Here is a 17313-nt window from a genome sequence, read left to right as displayed (position 1 = left end):
TAACTACCTCATCACTCATGTAATCTCAAATTATTAAGGCTAGATGTGGCCATGCAAATTGCTGAAGTTACTGGAAACAGTGTCTATACAGGGTAATGAAGATGAAAGATTTTTAGAATACACCTCTTTCTCCAGGTTGTTTTCTAGAATCCACTCCTTTCTCCAGGCGCATACAATAGCATCCAGAGATTTAAACGTATGTCTAAATTATACATAATGAACAAGAGGAAGAAATGTATATCCAGTTATATATCCCAACACTGTCAATGAAGAATAAGCAATCTGGATAAAATTGAGACTGGCTTTTGATTTCAAGTTCTCTTTCTCTGATTATTATTTATATGATGTATTTTGCTTGCACCAGGGCTTTTTTTCTCATAGAACGCTCAGAACGGCGTTCCGGCACCTTTTTTTTGCAAAAAAAAAAAAAAAAAAAAAAGAGAAAGAAAGAAAGAAAAAAAGTTCCCTCTACTGAAAATCTTTAGTCCCCTCTAGTTTCTTAACTTTTGAAATAATGAAATTACTTATCCATGTTATGTCTTGAAATATTAATGTAGGAGTTATTTCTTATGAGAAGCTGTTTGTAATTTATAATTAGCCCCAAAAACCTATTGTGAAAGTTTCAATATTTGAATTTTATCTGGACCCTTAGTTTGTTTATAACTTTCTAAATCAAAATCTTATTTAGCTTTTTGCTGTTTATTTTAAATTCTTTTTAAATTCTTAAGTTTATGATTATTATTTTTTCTTTCATTCAGTATTGAGGGAAAACTCACCTTGTGTTTTCATACTTGTTATTCAAAAGATCTCTAATAATTTAATAGGAGTTAATGAACAATTTCTGAAAATGGCTAGGAAATAAGGTTTGCAAACTTAAGTGTCCCTTAAAACTTCTGCTACCGTTGCATCTTCCTGCTCTCAAACCTGCAGAAAACTGTCCTGCAGTCTCTTCACTAGGAGCAACCATCCAGAGTACATGAGGACAATCTCTTGTTCTCTCCTTATCTAGAGATGTTCCAAGGAACTGGTCTATTCATTGTTTCACTGGTCTTTGCCATACTCATCAGTTCCGCTTTTGCAGAACCATATCAGTTATACTTCTCCTGGCAGCCTCTACTAATGCCTTTTTCCAGAATATCTTTTCATTACCCAAACTAGCCTGCACTTCTGACATTCTCAGTGATTTCCCTTGGAACAGTAATCAGGACCAGTCATATACGTATTTCAAGAGGAATCAAATGTTGCTATGTGCTGAAAGTAAAAATGTGGTACCACACACAAATGACACATGTATGTGAACCATCTCAAATGAGTATCTGCCTTAATTTTGCAGAAGCAGGAGCGTGCATACATGGTATGGTCACTTTTCATAGGTTGCCACAGTATCACTACACATCAGAAAAACATGGATCTGTGGAACAGTTAAGGGTATGCAAATATTTTAATAATGAAGTTTAGGATTCATTATGATTATGATTTTATGAAATGCTGCAGCTTTGAAAGTAAGAAACTGATCAGAAAGTCCTTTGATGGAACAAGCCAGGGTCCAATTTACATACACTTAGGAAATAAGCACTTTGGACTTAATTTGATAGGCAAGGAAACAACTCCATTTGAAATAATCCTGCATGAAGGGTTAGAAAACCACAATGTCATTTTTTGTGCCGTGGAGACCTTCCCCTCTTTCAGAGTTGCAAGATAGTGTGGGATACGGCGGCTAGGAACCAACTCTGATGCAGCTGACCGGTACCCCTCTGTCTCTTGGTTACGGAGTGTTAGCTGCAACTTTAAGAGTTATTGTTGGCCAAGAATGGAACTGACAGATCTGGGACTTGTCTGCAGTGAGAGGGCAGAACAATTAACTATCAATCCACCCCCTGGTGTGAGAGATCAACTGAGGTGGATTCATCCCGGTTGTCTTTAGCCAAGTTTTTGCCCAGATGTATTGCCAGTTGTTGTGAGAGAACTGTTATGGCTTTATATCTGCAGCCACCTCGGGTGAGAGTAGAGCTGGCTTAGCTTGGCTTGGCTTGGCTTGGCTTAATGGTTTTTTTTGTTTTGCCGCCCTGACTTGACAAGGTCAACAATATTCTTTAACATCTTTATTCTAACTATCTAGCTGCCTACAAATAGCCCAATGTGGACATTCTGGCATATGGCCCGCTTACACTATTCTATTGCGGACTTATATGCCCTTAGGAGAGTTCCTGCCGCCTGGGCACGACCTGCCGCCTTGTGCTCTATCTCCCTTGAGGACGAGCCCAATTGTTGGGACCCTGTGAGGTGGTTGGGCTTAGATAGGGGCTGCTGGTTGAACTGGATTAAAAAGCCCCTACTATGCTTTTTAGCCGGTTGTTTTAGGGGGCTAGGGAGGGGGGTGAATGATAGGGGTGGGAGGGATAAGGGTATTTTATCAACCGGCTATCAGTCCAGTCACTAGGTCTTATCTCGCGGCGATGAGGACGGCGAAGTCTAATTACTTCACCACCCTCATCGCGTACACAGATAATCGCCCGGCCGCCCTGTTTAGGGTAAGTCGCTCCCTCCTCTCCCAGGAGGTGAGGGAGGAGCCCTTGCAGGGGCAGGCCGAGGAGTTTAGCCAGCATCTGGTGGACAAAATCACTCAGATTCGGACTGGTTTGGACTCTGACTGGGCAAAGTCTGATGGGGAGGAATCGAGCGGTCTTGAGAGTATTATCTGGACTGAGTTTGATCCTGTGACTCCCAAGGAGGTAGACAGGATTATGGGGAGGCTGAGCTCTACCACCTGTTTATTGGACCCGTGCCCTTCCTGGCTGGTTAATTCAGCTCGGGAGGAGACACGAGGCTGGTTCCAGGCAGTAATATCTGCCTCTTTGAGTGAGGGTGTCTTCCCCACCGCTTTGAAGGAGGCGGTGGTGAGGCCCATTCTCAAGAAGCCTGCCCTGGACCCAGCGATTTTAAATAACTATCGTCCAGTCTCCAACCTTCGCTTTTTAGCGAAAGTTGTTGAGAGTGTGGTGGCGCATCAGCTTCCTCTGTTCCTGGAGGAAACCGATTATCTTGACCCATACCAATCGGGTTTCAGGCCCAGGTACAGCACGGAGACGGCAGTGGTCGCGCTGATGAATGATCTCTGGCGGGCTCGGGACAGGGGTTGTTCCTCTGTCCTAGTCCTATTAGATCTCTCAGCGGCTTTTGATACCATCGACCATGGTATCCTACTGCGACGTCTCAGGGGGTTGGGAGTGGGGGGCACTGTTCTACGGTGGTTCTCCTCCTACCTCTTGGGCCATTCGCGGTTGGTGTTGACGGGAGGGCAGAGGTCTGCCCCGAGGTCTCTCGTTTGTGGAGTTCCTCAGAAGTCGGTCCTCTCTCCCCTCCTGTTCAATATCTATATGAAGCCACTGGGTGAGATCATTCGTGGTTTTAGGGTGGGGTATCATCAGTACGCCGATGATACCCAACTTTTTCTTTCCACCCCAAACCAGCTCAGTGATGCCCTCGACGTGATGTCCCGTTGCCTGGAGGTGGTTCGGGTTTGGATGGGGAGAAACAGGCTCCAACTCAATCCTGCCAAGACTGAGTGGCTGTGCGTACAGGCATCTCGAGTGAATCATTCTATTCCACCTTTAATGATGGGGGGTGAGGTGTTACCCCCCGTCGATAGGGCTCGCAACTTGGGTGTCCTCCTGGATTCGCGGCTCAGTTTTGAAGATCATATAGGAGCCATGACCAGGGGGGCTTGTGCCCAGGTTCGCCTGGTGCGCCAGTTGTGGCCCTATCTGGACCGAGATGCCTTGCGCACAGTTACTCATGCGCTCGTGACCTCCCGGTTAGACTACTGTAACGCTCTCTACATGGGGCTGCCCTTGAGGACCACTCGGAGGCTTCAACTGGTGCAGAATGCAGCCGTGCGAGTTGTGATGGGGGCTCCCCGATACTCCCATGTAACACCTCTGCTCCGCGAGCTGCAATGGCTTCCGGTTGCCCTCCGGGTAAGATTCAAGGTGCTGGTGATGACCTATAAAGCCCTAAATGGCTTGGGTCCGGGATATCTGAGGGAACACCTGCTGCCGGCATCAAGTTTCCTTTGTCCTGTGCGCTCCCACAGGGAGGGCCTTCTCAGGGTGCTGCTGGCAAAGGATTGCCGGAGGGCGACACCCAGGGGGAGGGCCTTCTCTGTGGGCGTGCCTGCCCTTTGGAACCAGTTACCCGTAGAGCTCAGGACTTCCCCAGATTTTCGTTCGTTCCGCCGGGACCTGAAGACCTAGCTCTTTGAGCTTTCCAGCCAGGACTGAGAACTTTTAATTTTTAACCTATTGTAATTGGGTTTTTAATTAGAGTTAAGGGTTTTAGATTTTAATTAAGGATAATTTAATTTATTTTAATTATTAACTTTTGTATTGTTATATTGTTTTAATCACCTTGTGAACTGCCCTGGGTCCTACGGGAGAAGGGCGGTATATAAGTTTAAATAATAAATAATAAATAAATAATAAATACATTTAATTTATTAATAAAAAATGCCTGTCTTTGCAAAAGTTGTGTCAAAAATTTCTACTGGACCATGGAAGGCCTACATTCAGTGAGAACGCTACTGCTGATTTCAGGGTTTTTTAAAGTATACTGTATATTTAAAATATCAATGTAATCTAACAGTATTAGAAACTGCCTTTTTTGAATATTTAACAGAGATATTGGGTGACAGCTTGAACAATCAGCACAATTTTTATCAGACTTTAAAATCAACATTGTATAGGATTCCTTAAAAAAACTTTATTCAAAGAAGTGTCATAATAAATTACAACTGTATTGGACCAAGGGCCATTGCTAGCTGTATCAGACCAGAACTAGTCCCAGAAGCTATAGTTTCTAGATCAATATTGCAGTCGGTACTAACTAGGATTGTTGGGCCTGAATTCAATAGGAAAAGTTCCAGTTCTGTTAAATGATGAGGGCAGAACACCAGTTTTTTCTCCCATATTTATAATATATACTTTTAATACTGTATATCCAGTGGCATCAATTTTCTGCCCAGTGTTTGTGACATATCAGTTTCTTCCTGTACAAAAGATTTATCTGATAAGACTCCTATCCAAATGGTAGATCATCAGGTATGTTATGTAAGCATAGGGTTCCCTTTCTTTCAATAAGTCATCTTGAAAACTTTTAGCAATTTTGCCTTTCATTATTACAGATCTCCTAAACTAAATGGGATTTAATACACTAGAATGTCAGATGCAAAAACCATTGTAACCAATTGTACCAGATGAGTTTAAGAATAACAAAAACTGATGCTTGCTACCCAGAATATCTACTTATTGATTAATAAAAAATCTTTGGGAGTTCTGCAAATATTCAACATTAAAAAAATACAAGAATGACTATTGTTTCTGACACAGGAAGGTATTTTCTTAATACATTTTCTTCCCAAATAAAATAAAGTGAGAACACACTGCTCAAATTTTATGAAAATATTCTCATTTATAATACATTCATTTAGTGTATTAAATTCAACAGATGACAACTAAAGGTAAATTCATCTACATAAATTACCTAGAAGCAGTTAGTGACTAAGATACATATGTCATCTAACTCTGTGTAACAGTCTACTTTTGTATTTGCTGAGAATGATTTGGTTTTTAATAGCACAGTACTATTTTGAGATTAACTGCCGAGGTCGATGTAAGTTTTAGCTATTGTTATTTATTTATAAGGGACGCAGTGGCTCAGTGGGTTAGGACGCTGAGCTTGTCGATCAGAAGGTCGGCAGTTTGGCGGGTCGAGTCCCGAGTCCTGCGTAAAGAGTGAGCACCTGTTACTCGTCCCAGCTTCTGCCCACCTAGCAGTTCGAAAGCACGTAAAAATGCAAGTAGAAAAATAGGGACCACTCCGATGGGAAGGTAACAGCGTTCCGTGCACCTTTGGCGTCTAGTCATGCCGGCCACATGACCACGGACACGTCCTCGGACAAGTGCTGGCTCTTCGGCTTTGAAACAGAGATGAGCACCAGCCCCTAGAGTCGGAAACCTTTACCTTTACTATTTATTTATATCCTGCCTTTATTATTTTTATGAACGAACATGTACAATACTCTCATTTTTCCCACCACAACTGCTGTCTGAGGTGAGTTGGGCTGAGAAAGAAAGTGACTGGTTCAAAGTCACCTAGCCAGCTTTCATGCCTAAGGCGGGACTAGAATTCCTGGTCTCCCCGTTTCTAGCTTGGTGCCTTAACTATAGACAAAACTGGCTCTCACTGACTTCAGTGGAATTTAGCTTCTTGAAAAAAATCTAAGGCTGTAATGTGAGTCTGCAGTGATGTTGTTGTAAATTATATTCTTTTGTAAGCTTTTCAAACTGGATTTACAAATGTGTATCATAAAATGCCTTATCCATGCTGTTTTGACAAATGTAGACAATTTTTTCTCATTAAATCTGGCAGTAGCTGGTTTGCTAAAGCTGGAACATACTAGGCTAAGCATAGGAGTTAGGAAATAACAAGACAGAGGGGAGCTAATTTATTCCAGGTCAACTAACACAGATCATTTTGACCGCTCACAAACAGGTATACATTGAGTAACATCGGTTTTAAATCAGGACAAGTACCGGTATATTTTTTAAAGCATCCCTGCTGACTGCAAATGAGTTAATCAAATCGATTATTCATTGGCAACATATTCTCACATTTTTCTTATTTCTGGGGACAACTATTCTAAATAAACCACTAAAACACTGCAGACACTTGAAACGCTATATTTGCCAGCTCAGAATAAATGTGGCTGTACTGTATATGCAATAATTCCCCACGTCAAAACAAATGAAAAAGGATGACGTTCATTCTTTAAATCCTTTTCCACAGCTTTATTTTTAACTTTTGGATTCACAGAAGGGATCCTTCCTCTAGCTCCAGTACTTTTTAACCAATTTCTGTCTATTAAAGTTGACACAACCGACTGCTCCTCTTCAGCTGCACTTAGAATTAAAGGTTTCTCTTGCATGACTTCTCGCACAACCTTCTGGAAGTAATTTAATATGACAGAACATTTTCATCCATATTCCCACCAAATTGCTCCTGCTCTCACAAAGAATAGTTTTGCCAGAAAACTAGCTTAGCTTTTGGGAACAGCATTGTTTCTTACTTTCAAAGCTGCAGCATTTCATAAAATCATAATCATAATGAATCCTAAACTTCATTATTAAAATATTTGCATACCCTTAACTGTTCCACAGATCCATGTTTTTCTGATGTGTCGTGATACTGTGGCAACCTATGAAAAGTGACCATACCATGTATGCAAGCTCCTGCTTCTGCAAATTTAAGGCAGATACTCATTTGAGACGGTTCACATACATGTGTCATTTGTGTGTGGTACCACCTTTTTACTTTCAGCACATAGCAACATTTGATTCCTCTTGAAATACGTATATGACTGGTCCTGATTACTGTTGCAAGGGAAATCACTGAGAATGTCAGTGATTGTCCCAGTCCCCAAGAAAACTGCAGTTGAGTGCCTGAATGACTACAGACCTATTGCATTAACGTCTGTAGTCATGAAATGCTTCGAAAGATTGGTTCTCCAACATCTTAGGACATGCCTCCCACTGGACTTTGATAAACATCAATTTGCCTACAGGGGAAATAGGTCGACAGACGATGCCATAGCTACTGCTTTACACTCTGTAGCAAGTCATCTCGAGAAACCTGGAAGTTACGTCAGGATGGTTTTTGTTGACTACAGCTCGGCTTTCAACACCATTTTGCCGAGCATTCTCATCGAGAAGCTGACTGACTTGAAATTCTCCCCCGCTATCTGCATATAGGGCGGAGGTACAAAAACTATCCATATGGTGTAGTAACAACAACTTGCACCTAAACATCGGCAAGACGAAAGAGATGGTTAGACTTCCGGAGAAAAAAGGAGGAACCTGCCCCACTTTACATCGGGGAGGACTGTGTAGAGAGAGTTTCCTCCTTTAAATTTCTGGGAGTCTACCTCTGTGAAGATCTGACCTGGAAAGTTAACACAACCCAGGTGGCTAGAAAGGCCCAACAGAGGCTTCACTTTCTTAGGATTTTGCGGAAGAACAGGGTAGAACAACAGCTAATGACCCTCTTTTACCGGTCTACCATAGAGAGCGTCCTCTCGTATGGTATTGTGGTTTGGTATGCCGGTCTGACAGCCGCGGATAGGAAAGTATTACAGAGGGTAGTGAGCACAGCACAAGACATTGTGGGCTGTTCCCTGACACCACTGGATGACATCGCTAGGGCTCGTTGCCTTGGAAGAGTGAGGAAGATTCTCAGGGATGACTCACACCCTGGACGGTATCTCTTTACTCTCCTACCATCCGGTAGGAGATATAGGAATATAGCCAGCCGTACCAACAGGCTGAAAAATAGCTTTTATCCGTGGGCTGTTAGGCTTTTAAATGGGACATAATCTTATGCAGAATTGACTTGGGAGGCCGGTGTGTGGTGTAGTTGGTTCACATAGTGTGGTGGGATGGAGGGTTTGTTGTCACTGTGTGTTGGGGGGAGAGAGCACAGGGGGAGGCTCAGCTAATCTCAATGTACACATGTTGTACTTTGACAATAAAGGTTTATTTATAACTGCAGGCTAGTTTGGGTAATGAAAAGATATTCTGGAAAAAGGCATTAGTAGAGGCTGCCAGGAGAAGTATGGCGAACTGATATGGTTCTGCAAAAGCGGAACTGATGAGTATGGCAAAGACCAGTGAAACAATGAATAGACCAGTTCCTTGGAACATCTCCAGATAAGGAGAGAACAAGAGATTGTCCTCATGTACTCTGGATGGTTGCTCCTAGTGAAGAGACTGCAGGACAGTTTTCTGCAGGTTTGAGAGCAGGAAGATGCAACGGTAGCAGAAGTTTTAAGGGACACTTAAGTTTGCAAACCTTATTTCCTAGCCATTTTCAGAAATTGTTCATTAACTCCTATTAAATTATTAGAGATCTTTGGAATAACAAGTATGAAAACACGAGGTGAGTTTCCCCTCAATACTGAATGAAAGAAAAAAAAATTAATCATAAACTTACGAATTTAAAAAGTCTGAAATAAACAGCAAAAAGCTAAATAAGATTTTGATTTAGAAAGTTATAAACAAACTAAGGGTCCAGATAAAATTCAAATATTGAAACTTTCACAATAGGTTTTTGGGGCTAATTATAAATTACAAACAGCTTCTCATAAGAAATAACTCCGACATTGATAATTGAAGACATAACATGGATAAGTAATTTCATTATTTCAAAAGTTAAGAAACTAGAGGGGACTAAAGATTTTCGGTAGAGGAAAGATATACAGGCCTATAAGATGATGCACAATGTTATGGCAATACAAATACTGAAGGAGACTTCTGATGGCAATAAAAAATAGTAGTAGTCTGCTGCAGCTGCCAAAAAAACCAACGCAGTCCTAGGCTGCATTAACAGAGGGATAGAATTGAGATCACGTGAAGTGTTAATACCACTTTACAATGTCTTAGTAAGGCCACACTTGGAATATTGCATCCTGTTTTTGAACCCTTTGTCAGCACAATGTAAAAAAGATGTTGAGATTCTAAAAAGAGTACAGAGAAGAGCAACAAAGATGATTAGGGGCCTGGAGGCTAAAACATAATGAAAAATGGTTGCAGGAATTGGTATGTCTAGTTTAATGAAAAGAAGGACTAGGGGTGACATGATAGCAGTCTTCCAATGTCTGAGGGGCTCCTACAAAGACAAAGGGGCCAACCTATTTTCCAAAGCACCTGAAGGCAGAACAAGAAGCAATGGATAGAAACTAATCAAGGAGAGAAGCATTTTAGAACTAATGAGAAATTTACTGATAATGAGAACAATTAACCAGTGGAACGGCTTGCCTTCAGAAGTTGTGGGTGGTCCAACACAGGAGGTTTTCCAGAAGATATTGGACAACCATTTGTCCTGAATGGTATACGGTCTCCTGCCTGAGCAGGAAATAGCATTAGAAGACCTCCATGTCTGTTATTCTGTTAGTAGACATAGTATCAACCATGTCGGTTAGGGATGATACTTGGGATAGTGGTGGTGGATGGATTCAGAAGGGTGCTTGGGAATGCCCAAGAGGTGCCATGCAGGTCAGGGATAACGCACAGAAGGGTGCAGTCTGAGTGCCCAAGAGGTTCCCTTCCATGCAGGTCATGAAAAGCACACAGGATCATGTGGGTCAGGAAGGGTTAGGTGGGAGGTACACAAGTTGGGAAGGGTGCAAAGGGATGTGCAATAAGTGTTGCGCAGGTCAGGGAAGACACGTGGGGAGTGGCGGGGTCAGGGCTGGCTGCATAAAGCTTTGTTAAGAGGTGCCATGCAGGTCAGGGAGGGTGCAAGAGGATCTTCCTCCCTCCCTTTTTCAGCAGGCAGGTAAATGGCCACTGCTGGGTGGAGGAGGAAGTGAGGAACTGTAAGACTGGCTGGAAAACTGTCATGCAATGTTGAAAATGAAGATCACACGACCACAGCAGCAGCCAGTACTAGCGAAGCAGCTAAAACTTTCTCAAATTTCAGCCCCTTAGAAGTCATGGGTCCCAGATTTTGGACACATTCTCTAAGTTAGGTCAGCGTTTCTCAACCTTGGAAACTTTAAGATGTGTGGACTTCAATGCCCAGAACTCTCCAGCCTTCAACTCCTAAAATTCTCTGGCTGGCTGGAGAAATCTGGGAGTTGAAGTCCACACATCTTAAAGTTCCCAAGGTTGAGAAACACCGAGTTAGCTATTTGAGGTAGCTCAAACAGTGCTGCCCTACGAGGCACCTTTTTTGTCCTGCTAAAAGTCATGACAATGAGAATTTTACTAGTATATAGATTGTAAACATTACAGAGTAAAAGAAAATGTGTACTCTGTAAGTTATCACAGATTACTGTTTTAGCAACAGATTGAGATAAGACTTTTTTGTTTGACATTTTTTAATTCTTTTGAGATTGGAACGATAATATTTGCTCACTGACTCAACACAAAAGTGATAAATTTCACAGAGTGTTCTTTTATGAAGAACACTTATCTGTAAATTGTGTAAAACTACAAAACAAAACAAAAAGAGTTTTATTGAATTATGAATCTTGGTTAGATTTAGCTTAAAACTTCAACGGTACATGCATACTTGAAAGCAACACTAATTGAACTAGTTAACAGTTAATTCTTAATAAAATGATTGATTAGGTTCCAACTATAAATAATCTGACTGCTTGGAAACAAGTGAGCACATAATTATTTCAGAATCAAATAATTATCATTCTTAATTCTTTCATTAAGAAATTCTGAATGTTTCAAATTATATACTACAGTAATCCAGTTGTAATATATTTGAGGTTATATGTTAATCATTCTGAAAGGTAAGAACATTGCAGGAATATGTACAAAAGACGTTACTGGCTGGCATACTGTAATTTATTATTAACTCTTTACTTCAAGAGAATGAATCCAATTTTAAAAATGTATTTAGTAGATTGTCCAAATAGCCATTATAATGAAAACATGTTCAATGTAGATTCACATACTGCAGTAATTTCTCAATTAATTTCACAAAGAAGAAAACTTTAAACGGATTCAAAAGTACCTATTTAATTGTTGAACCTCTGTGCCTATTGCTAATTACAGCTACTAGTAGCACTAATGCTACTTACATTACTTTCATCACTTATTTTGGTCTTGTATCCAAAGGTCACTTAAAGTGGCAAGGCCACTTTTGAAACATTTAGTGTATTAACTGTGACAAGGTAAATACTAATCCTGATTCCTTTCATTAAGCGGGTAGCAGAAAGTCCTCATGTGTGAAAAAGCAGGCACATAAAGAGATTCTTACTGCACTGTTCTGGTGAGCCATAAAGAATGCAAATTTATACAAACTCCATGTACATACCTAGAATAGTTCCTATTGTGTTAAAACAAACACATATAAAACTAAACTCTTCAGTGCAGAAAAATACGCCCTTCTCCCTTCCTAGACTGTAAAGTATCCTGTGGTTATGTGTACTTAAATAACACAAAGGTCCTCTGTCTTTATGTCTTAGTATTACACTATAAGATTGTTTTCATGTATGCAAACTCCATTCTAGCAATATCATTGTATTTAAGCACTAAGTGCATCTTGTAAATATTATATGCTTCCAATATCACTGATGTCTGTGTATAAATAAAATTATAGCAGAAAATAGCATATTTACATAGTAGCGCTTCAAAATTTTGAACTGACTTATAATAAGGCCCAAATAGAAGAATAGCTAAAGAGGTATGCATATGTCCATGTGATTTCTACTGCCAATCTTGCCCATGCACAATCCAAGGAAGGCACAAAAAACCTGGATTGTCATCTAGTTACATTATAGCTTTATAATCATACAATCACCCACATCGTGTTATATCTTTTTCCCCTTAAAATCCCTGTTTAACATTAAATGAGAACTAAGTAACGAACCCATGCTAATAACCAATGGTTTACAGTTTTTGGTTGCAAAGAATGTTTGGCTTTTGCAGAACATTATATGGAACCATATTCTTAAAGTATTCTGGCTTTTCATAATTCTCAAACTTTCCTTTGTGGATATAAATTTAGTCCTCCCAACCCATCCCCCCAATAAGGTCTTGCATACAAAAAAAGGGCTCAGAAATCTCATTGCTGTATATACTCACAGATAAACTAAGTCTTTTAGATGCCAAAATGTACTTAAAAATCAGGTTTAGCTTATCCACTGAAAGGCTTATTTGCAAGTACATACAGTAACACATACGTACCTCTATTTCCTGTATATTCTGATGTATCTGTATATAAGCAGCTGTAGATAAAGCATCTCCTTGAATTTTTAACCCAAAATACTATGAAAAATACAATTTGGCTTATTCATGGGTAGTGCATTTTTCATAGTATTTTAGTTAAAAAATTAAAGGGTGAGCTGATCCACAGGTGGATTTATACAGCAATTTTACTGAAACTCTCTTGACATCTTCTGAAGTTCTCTGATGTTCATGTTTTGCATAAGTCAATGATATCTCTCTGTAGAAGCACATTTTGCACTGAAAATAATGTAGGGACCTATATTAAGGCTGTCAGTATTCTTGAGAGTATCATAGAAAGGTAAGAAAACCTAACAAATGGATAATAGAACAAACCAATTCAGAGTTCTCATTTGAGGCACAAATGGCTAGCTCAGTTTATTGTATTTTGGACACATTATGCAAAGGCTCAGTTCCTTGAAAAAAAAGAGAAAGCAATTAGCAGCAGCAAGGTGCCTATACTTGAGCGGTGCACTATTGGAAGATCTGAAGAGCAAGGGTGGGAGTAGATCATCTTGGAGAAGATATACCTATGTGGTCACTAAGAATCAAAACTGACTTGATGGCACGTATTCAATCTATCACCTTCCAAAGATTCAGAAAAATAAAGCAAGTTTGAACTGGGGCCAGGTTGGGAAAATGCCAGCTAAGCTGGAAGGAAGGGATCAACGAGGGCCTAGCTTGGAGTCCTTGCACAGCCACAAGTGCATAAAATTCACCTCCCCCAAAATCCATGAGCCTTATCTGGTCGTTCCCAGGGAAGGCAAGCAATCTGGTGAGATTCTTGTAACATAGCTGGTAAGCAATAAAGTTACTGGCTTTCACTATTCACAAGTGGCTCAGGTTGCTTGCACTGATAAGCCAGCATGCAAACCAATCTAAGCTTTCTCCATGGCCACTTTCCTCTTACTTATTAGGATGTGGTAACAGGAGGAGTAGAATTATTATTCCCTGCATACTGCCATAAACATGTAGAACATTATAAAAGGTTTCACTGTTCCTAGCCTTTAGACATTACCCTATATAACTACGATAGTGAACAAAGGTACTGAGACTCATGAAAAGTTTATATTGTAAGGTTTTTATATCCCTTTTGTCTACATTTGTAGCATCTTTGGAAATCAGGAAAGAAAAATTTGTCCTAAATTTGTCCTAAATGTTTTTACACTGAGGCCCTACTATATCTTATGTATTCCATATTCCTTTCAAACAGGATAATTGTGGAAAATGGACAGAAGTTACACTTAGACAATGTGTACAAAACAGCCTTTTCAGGTTAATCTAAAACGTTTGGGCCAAATTAAAATGCTTGTCATTATAGATCCATGAAATCCAGTGTCCTACATAACATTCACTTTGCAATCACTCTGCAATGATAAAAAGTTATAGGCGATACTGTCTTAAATTGACTATTATTTCAGTGAATTCTCTATGACATTTTCTTATAGAAGTATAAGCTGGTTTGCAATTTGCTTTGATCTAGTTTTAATTCAAAGCACTGCAATATACATTTGAAAGAGGAAGCATTTAACCTTTTGGCAGCATTATCAGTATTCCATAAATACTTTGAATAATAAATTAAATGGTCTGGTTTGAGTTAGAAAATCTTTGCTCCTTTCATCAGCAAGGTCAATTAGTATTTTTCATATTTGATACTAAAATCTGAATACCATTAACTACATTTTCCAGACTGAAAAGGAATAGATAATTAATGTTATTATTATATCAAGGATGACTATGACAGCATGTTTCTGTATGTGTGTTAGGATTACACAAATTAAAAAGGTGAATTATTCTTTTTCTGAAACTGTGGTTATCACAATTTGAGATTATAAGCAATTCCTAAACAAGGTATGTAAGAATGTCCAACATATAAATAACTTCCAAAATAAAAATATAAAAAAATATTTATGATGCTAATCATTAAGCATATTCCTCCAAAATAACTTGGCTAATAGAACAGAACTTCAATTTCTTCCTTATAAATGCCTATGCAAATATAGCATCTTCTATAGTACTAAAAAAAGGATGTTTTATATTTAGACAGTTGCCAAGGAAAAGTGTGTATTGTTAAATACATGCTTCCTTCACACTGAATATATTGCCATTCTTCATTAAGTAAAATATTAATTGCAATTGGTTTATAGAACAGTGCCTGGAAAAACTAAATATCCCATAGTTAAGGGATTAACACAGTAAATCTATGTTACTATAAGATTCCTTCTTGTACAGTAATAATTTGAAGTTGTTATTTCCAATTATGTCAAACTGTAGCATTATTTGAATCCTTAACCATAGTTTGATTCAACAAATAGCCTATAGTTGTAAGTTAGCATATTACATTTAAATTTAACCTGAATGTGTTATTCACAGAAAGCAAGACCAACAGATTAATCTGAATCTAAAGAAAAAAGTCTGAACACTTCTTTGTAGTCACAGTGGAGAAGGATAGGATAGGATTGGATCTGTGCAAGTGGTTCTCATCACAATTAAACTATGGTTTAGCCTGAAACCCATATGTAGTTTTCTTTATAGGATTGCTGGCATAATTATTTTGATATTTTTTAGTATAAAAAAGGCAACATTATTAAATTGGTGTAATTGTTTTGATGAGTCAACTGGATAATGTCTTAAAAGAAGATACACAGAATGCTACAGTGGCATACACTTTTTAAAATAGTAAATGGCTTCGGGGCAAAAGTCTTCATTTTGGATTTTCACAAATTAAACTTAACTCAATATTGGAATTAACACAACAGAATTTGTTTATTTATTTAACAATGGGAAATAACTATAAATATGCTTCAAAGGAAGGATAATTCTTAGGTACAGATGACTGGTTCCCACTCACTCTGTAACTAAGTGAATAGCACCAACATACCTCAACTTACAACCATTTGCTTAATTGATGTTAGAAGTTAAGACAGACTGCCCTGGCGGTTCTTACAAGCTGGTTCTAAAGTTCTGATGACTGGGCTCCCCATTCAGTTATGGTAACTGAATTTTGGGTGCCTGTCAATGGCCTGCATTTACAGCCATTTCCAGCATCCCAGTCACGTGACAACGTTTTACTATGTTTTGCCCCAAACAACATTTACTTCCAGTTTTTGGCAAAACCAGCCGATACAAAACAATCAGTTTGCTTAACGACTGCAACATTTGCTTTATGATGGCAAAAAAGGTTGAAAAGGTTCTGTTTTATGACCATCCTGACTTATGATGGTAATGGGCAGGCTCCAAGGACTACCTGTATACAAATTCAGAGGCAGTTTCTCTAATAACTATTTAGCCAACCGGGGTCATGTGTCTTCTTGAAGAAATAGCAAATGATCCCTCAGTAACTTTTAGAATGGCCTTGTTATAAATTCCATCCATGCAGGACATTTAAATATAACACTTTTTTTAAAGTTCTGCTTACTATGAAGATGTGATTACTTCCTATGTATGTTATCCTACTGGCAGAAACAACATTTGGAATAATTAGCACGTAATTTGAAAGCTTCATCTATTTGAATCACAATTTGCTCTTTTTAGTTTTTTTGCTTCGCACGCTTGCAGTTAAACAAGAATAGGTACAACTGTAGATCAAGAATGCATACACCAACTATTTTTCTCAATTATGTAGTTCGAAAGGCCCAAGTACATATCATACAGTTGATCTGAATTATTACACCTGTCACCATTTGAACATTTCACAGATGGTTATTTTCCTTTCTTTTGACAAACCACACAATGAATTCATGGCACAACCCAAAATATCTCAAATATTCTTTTTAGGGACATTTTAAAAAGAACAAGAGAAAGGCAGTAAGATAGAAAAGAATGGAAAATGAAAAAAAAAATAGAGGGTAGAAAAAGAAGAGCAATCTGATAAAACTCACAATCTGCTTCTAGAATGGACCGGACAGATCTAGCAAGTTCTTTGGCTTCTGTTGCAAGAGATGCCGCAAGAGTGTGGCCATTCCGTCCCAGATGTGCAAGGAGCATTTTTGAAGAGATTGTGGCTTTCCTGTCACTGGATAAAATGATCAGAAAAAAAGAACAAAGCATTTTCTTTGACATGGTTGCAATATTTTGTTTAGATCAGAGGTCCCAACCTTTCTGCCTTTGTGGACTGGCAGAATAGGGGGAGATAGCATGGGCCTGCGTGAGCAGCGGGCATGCACTTGCCCACCGCCTCCGCAGCCCAGTTCCGAATGGCTCAAGGTCCAGTATTCGGTCATGGCCCACAGCACTGGTTTAGGTCACTAAATGCATTTTCATTTTCATCTATATCTAGAGTAGTCAAGGATTGATTTACCAGAACACTTTATTCTGACCTGTAATATTTCTCAATATAAATAAACACCATTTCTTGAAATAGAGGACAAAGAGATTAAACACTGCATGGTGAAGTGGGCTGCAGACTTTGGCTATGTTATAAATATGGATATATGGCAAAAATGTGAGAAACTGGTGTCAAATTCACATTGTGTCCTAATTTAAGAGAACAATATTATAAAATAATGTACCAATGGTA

The 17313-nt window shown here is 39.2% G+C and overlaps 1 protein-coding gene and 1 long non-coding RNA gene across 2 annotated transcripts in view; one reads left to right on the top strand and one right to left on the bottom strand.

Annotated features, from left to right (window-relative positions):
* The window catches only part of LOC310635062, a 792702-nt gene that overhangs the window by 154359 nt on the left and 621030 nt on the right, over positions 1-17313 (top strand). The gene's annotated exons all lie outside the window — the stretch shown is intronic.
* STXBP4 (syntaxin binding protein 4) overlaps positions 1-17313 on the bottom strand; it is a gene marked incomplete at its 5' end in the record, with an annotated part of 116127 nt that overhangs the window by 27603 nt on the left and 71211 nt on the right. Inside the window, one exon of the mRNA XM_083353623.1 lies at positions 16676-16809. Coding sequence (XP_083209749.1) covers positions 16676-16809 — 134 coding nt within the window. The remainder of the gene's footprint in view (positions 1-16675; positions 16810-17313) is intronic.

Source organism: Vipera ursinii (genome assembly GCF_947247035.1).
Source record: "Vipera ursinii genome assembly, chromosome: 2".
Taxonomy (NCBI): domain Eukaryota; kingdom Metazoa; phylum Chordata; class Lepidosauria; order Squamata; family Viperidae; genus Vipera; species Vipera ursinii.
Note: the sequence above shows the minus strand (reverse complement) of the source record. Positions and strands in the feature narration are given on the sequence as shown.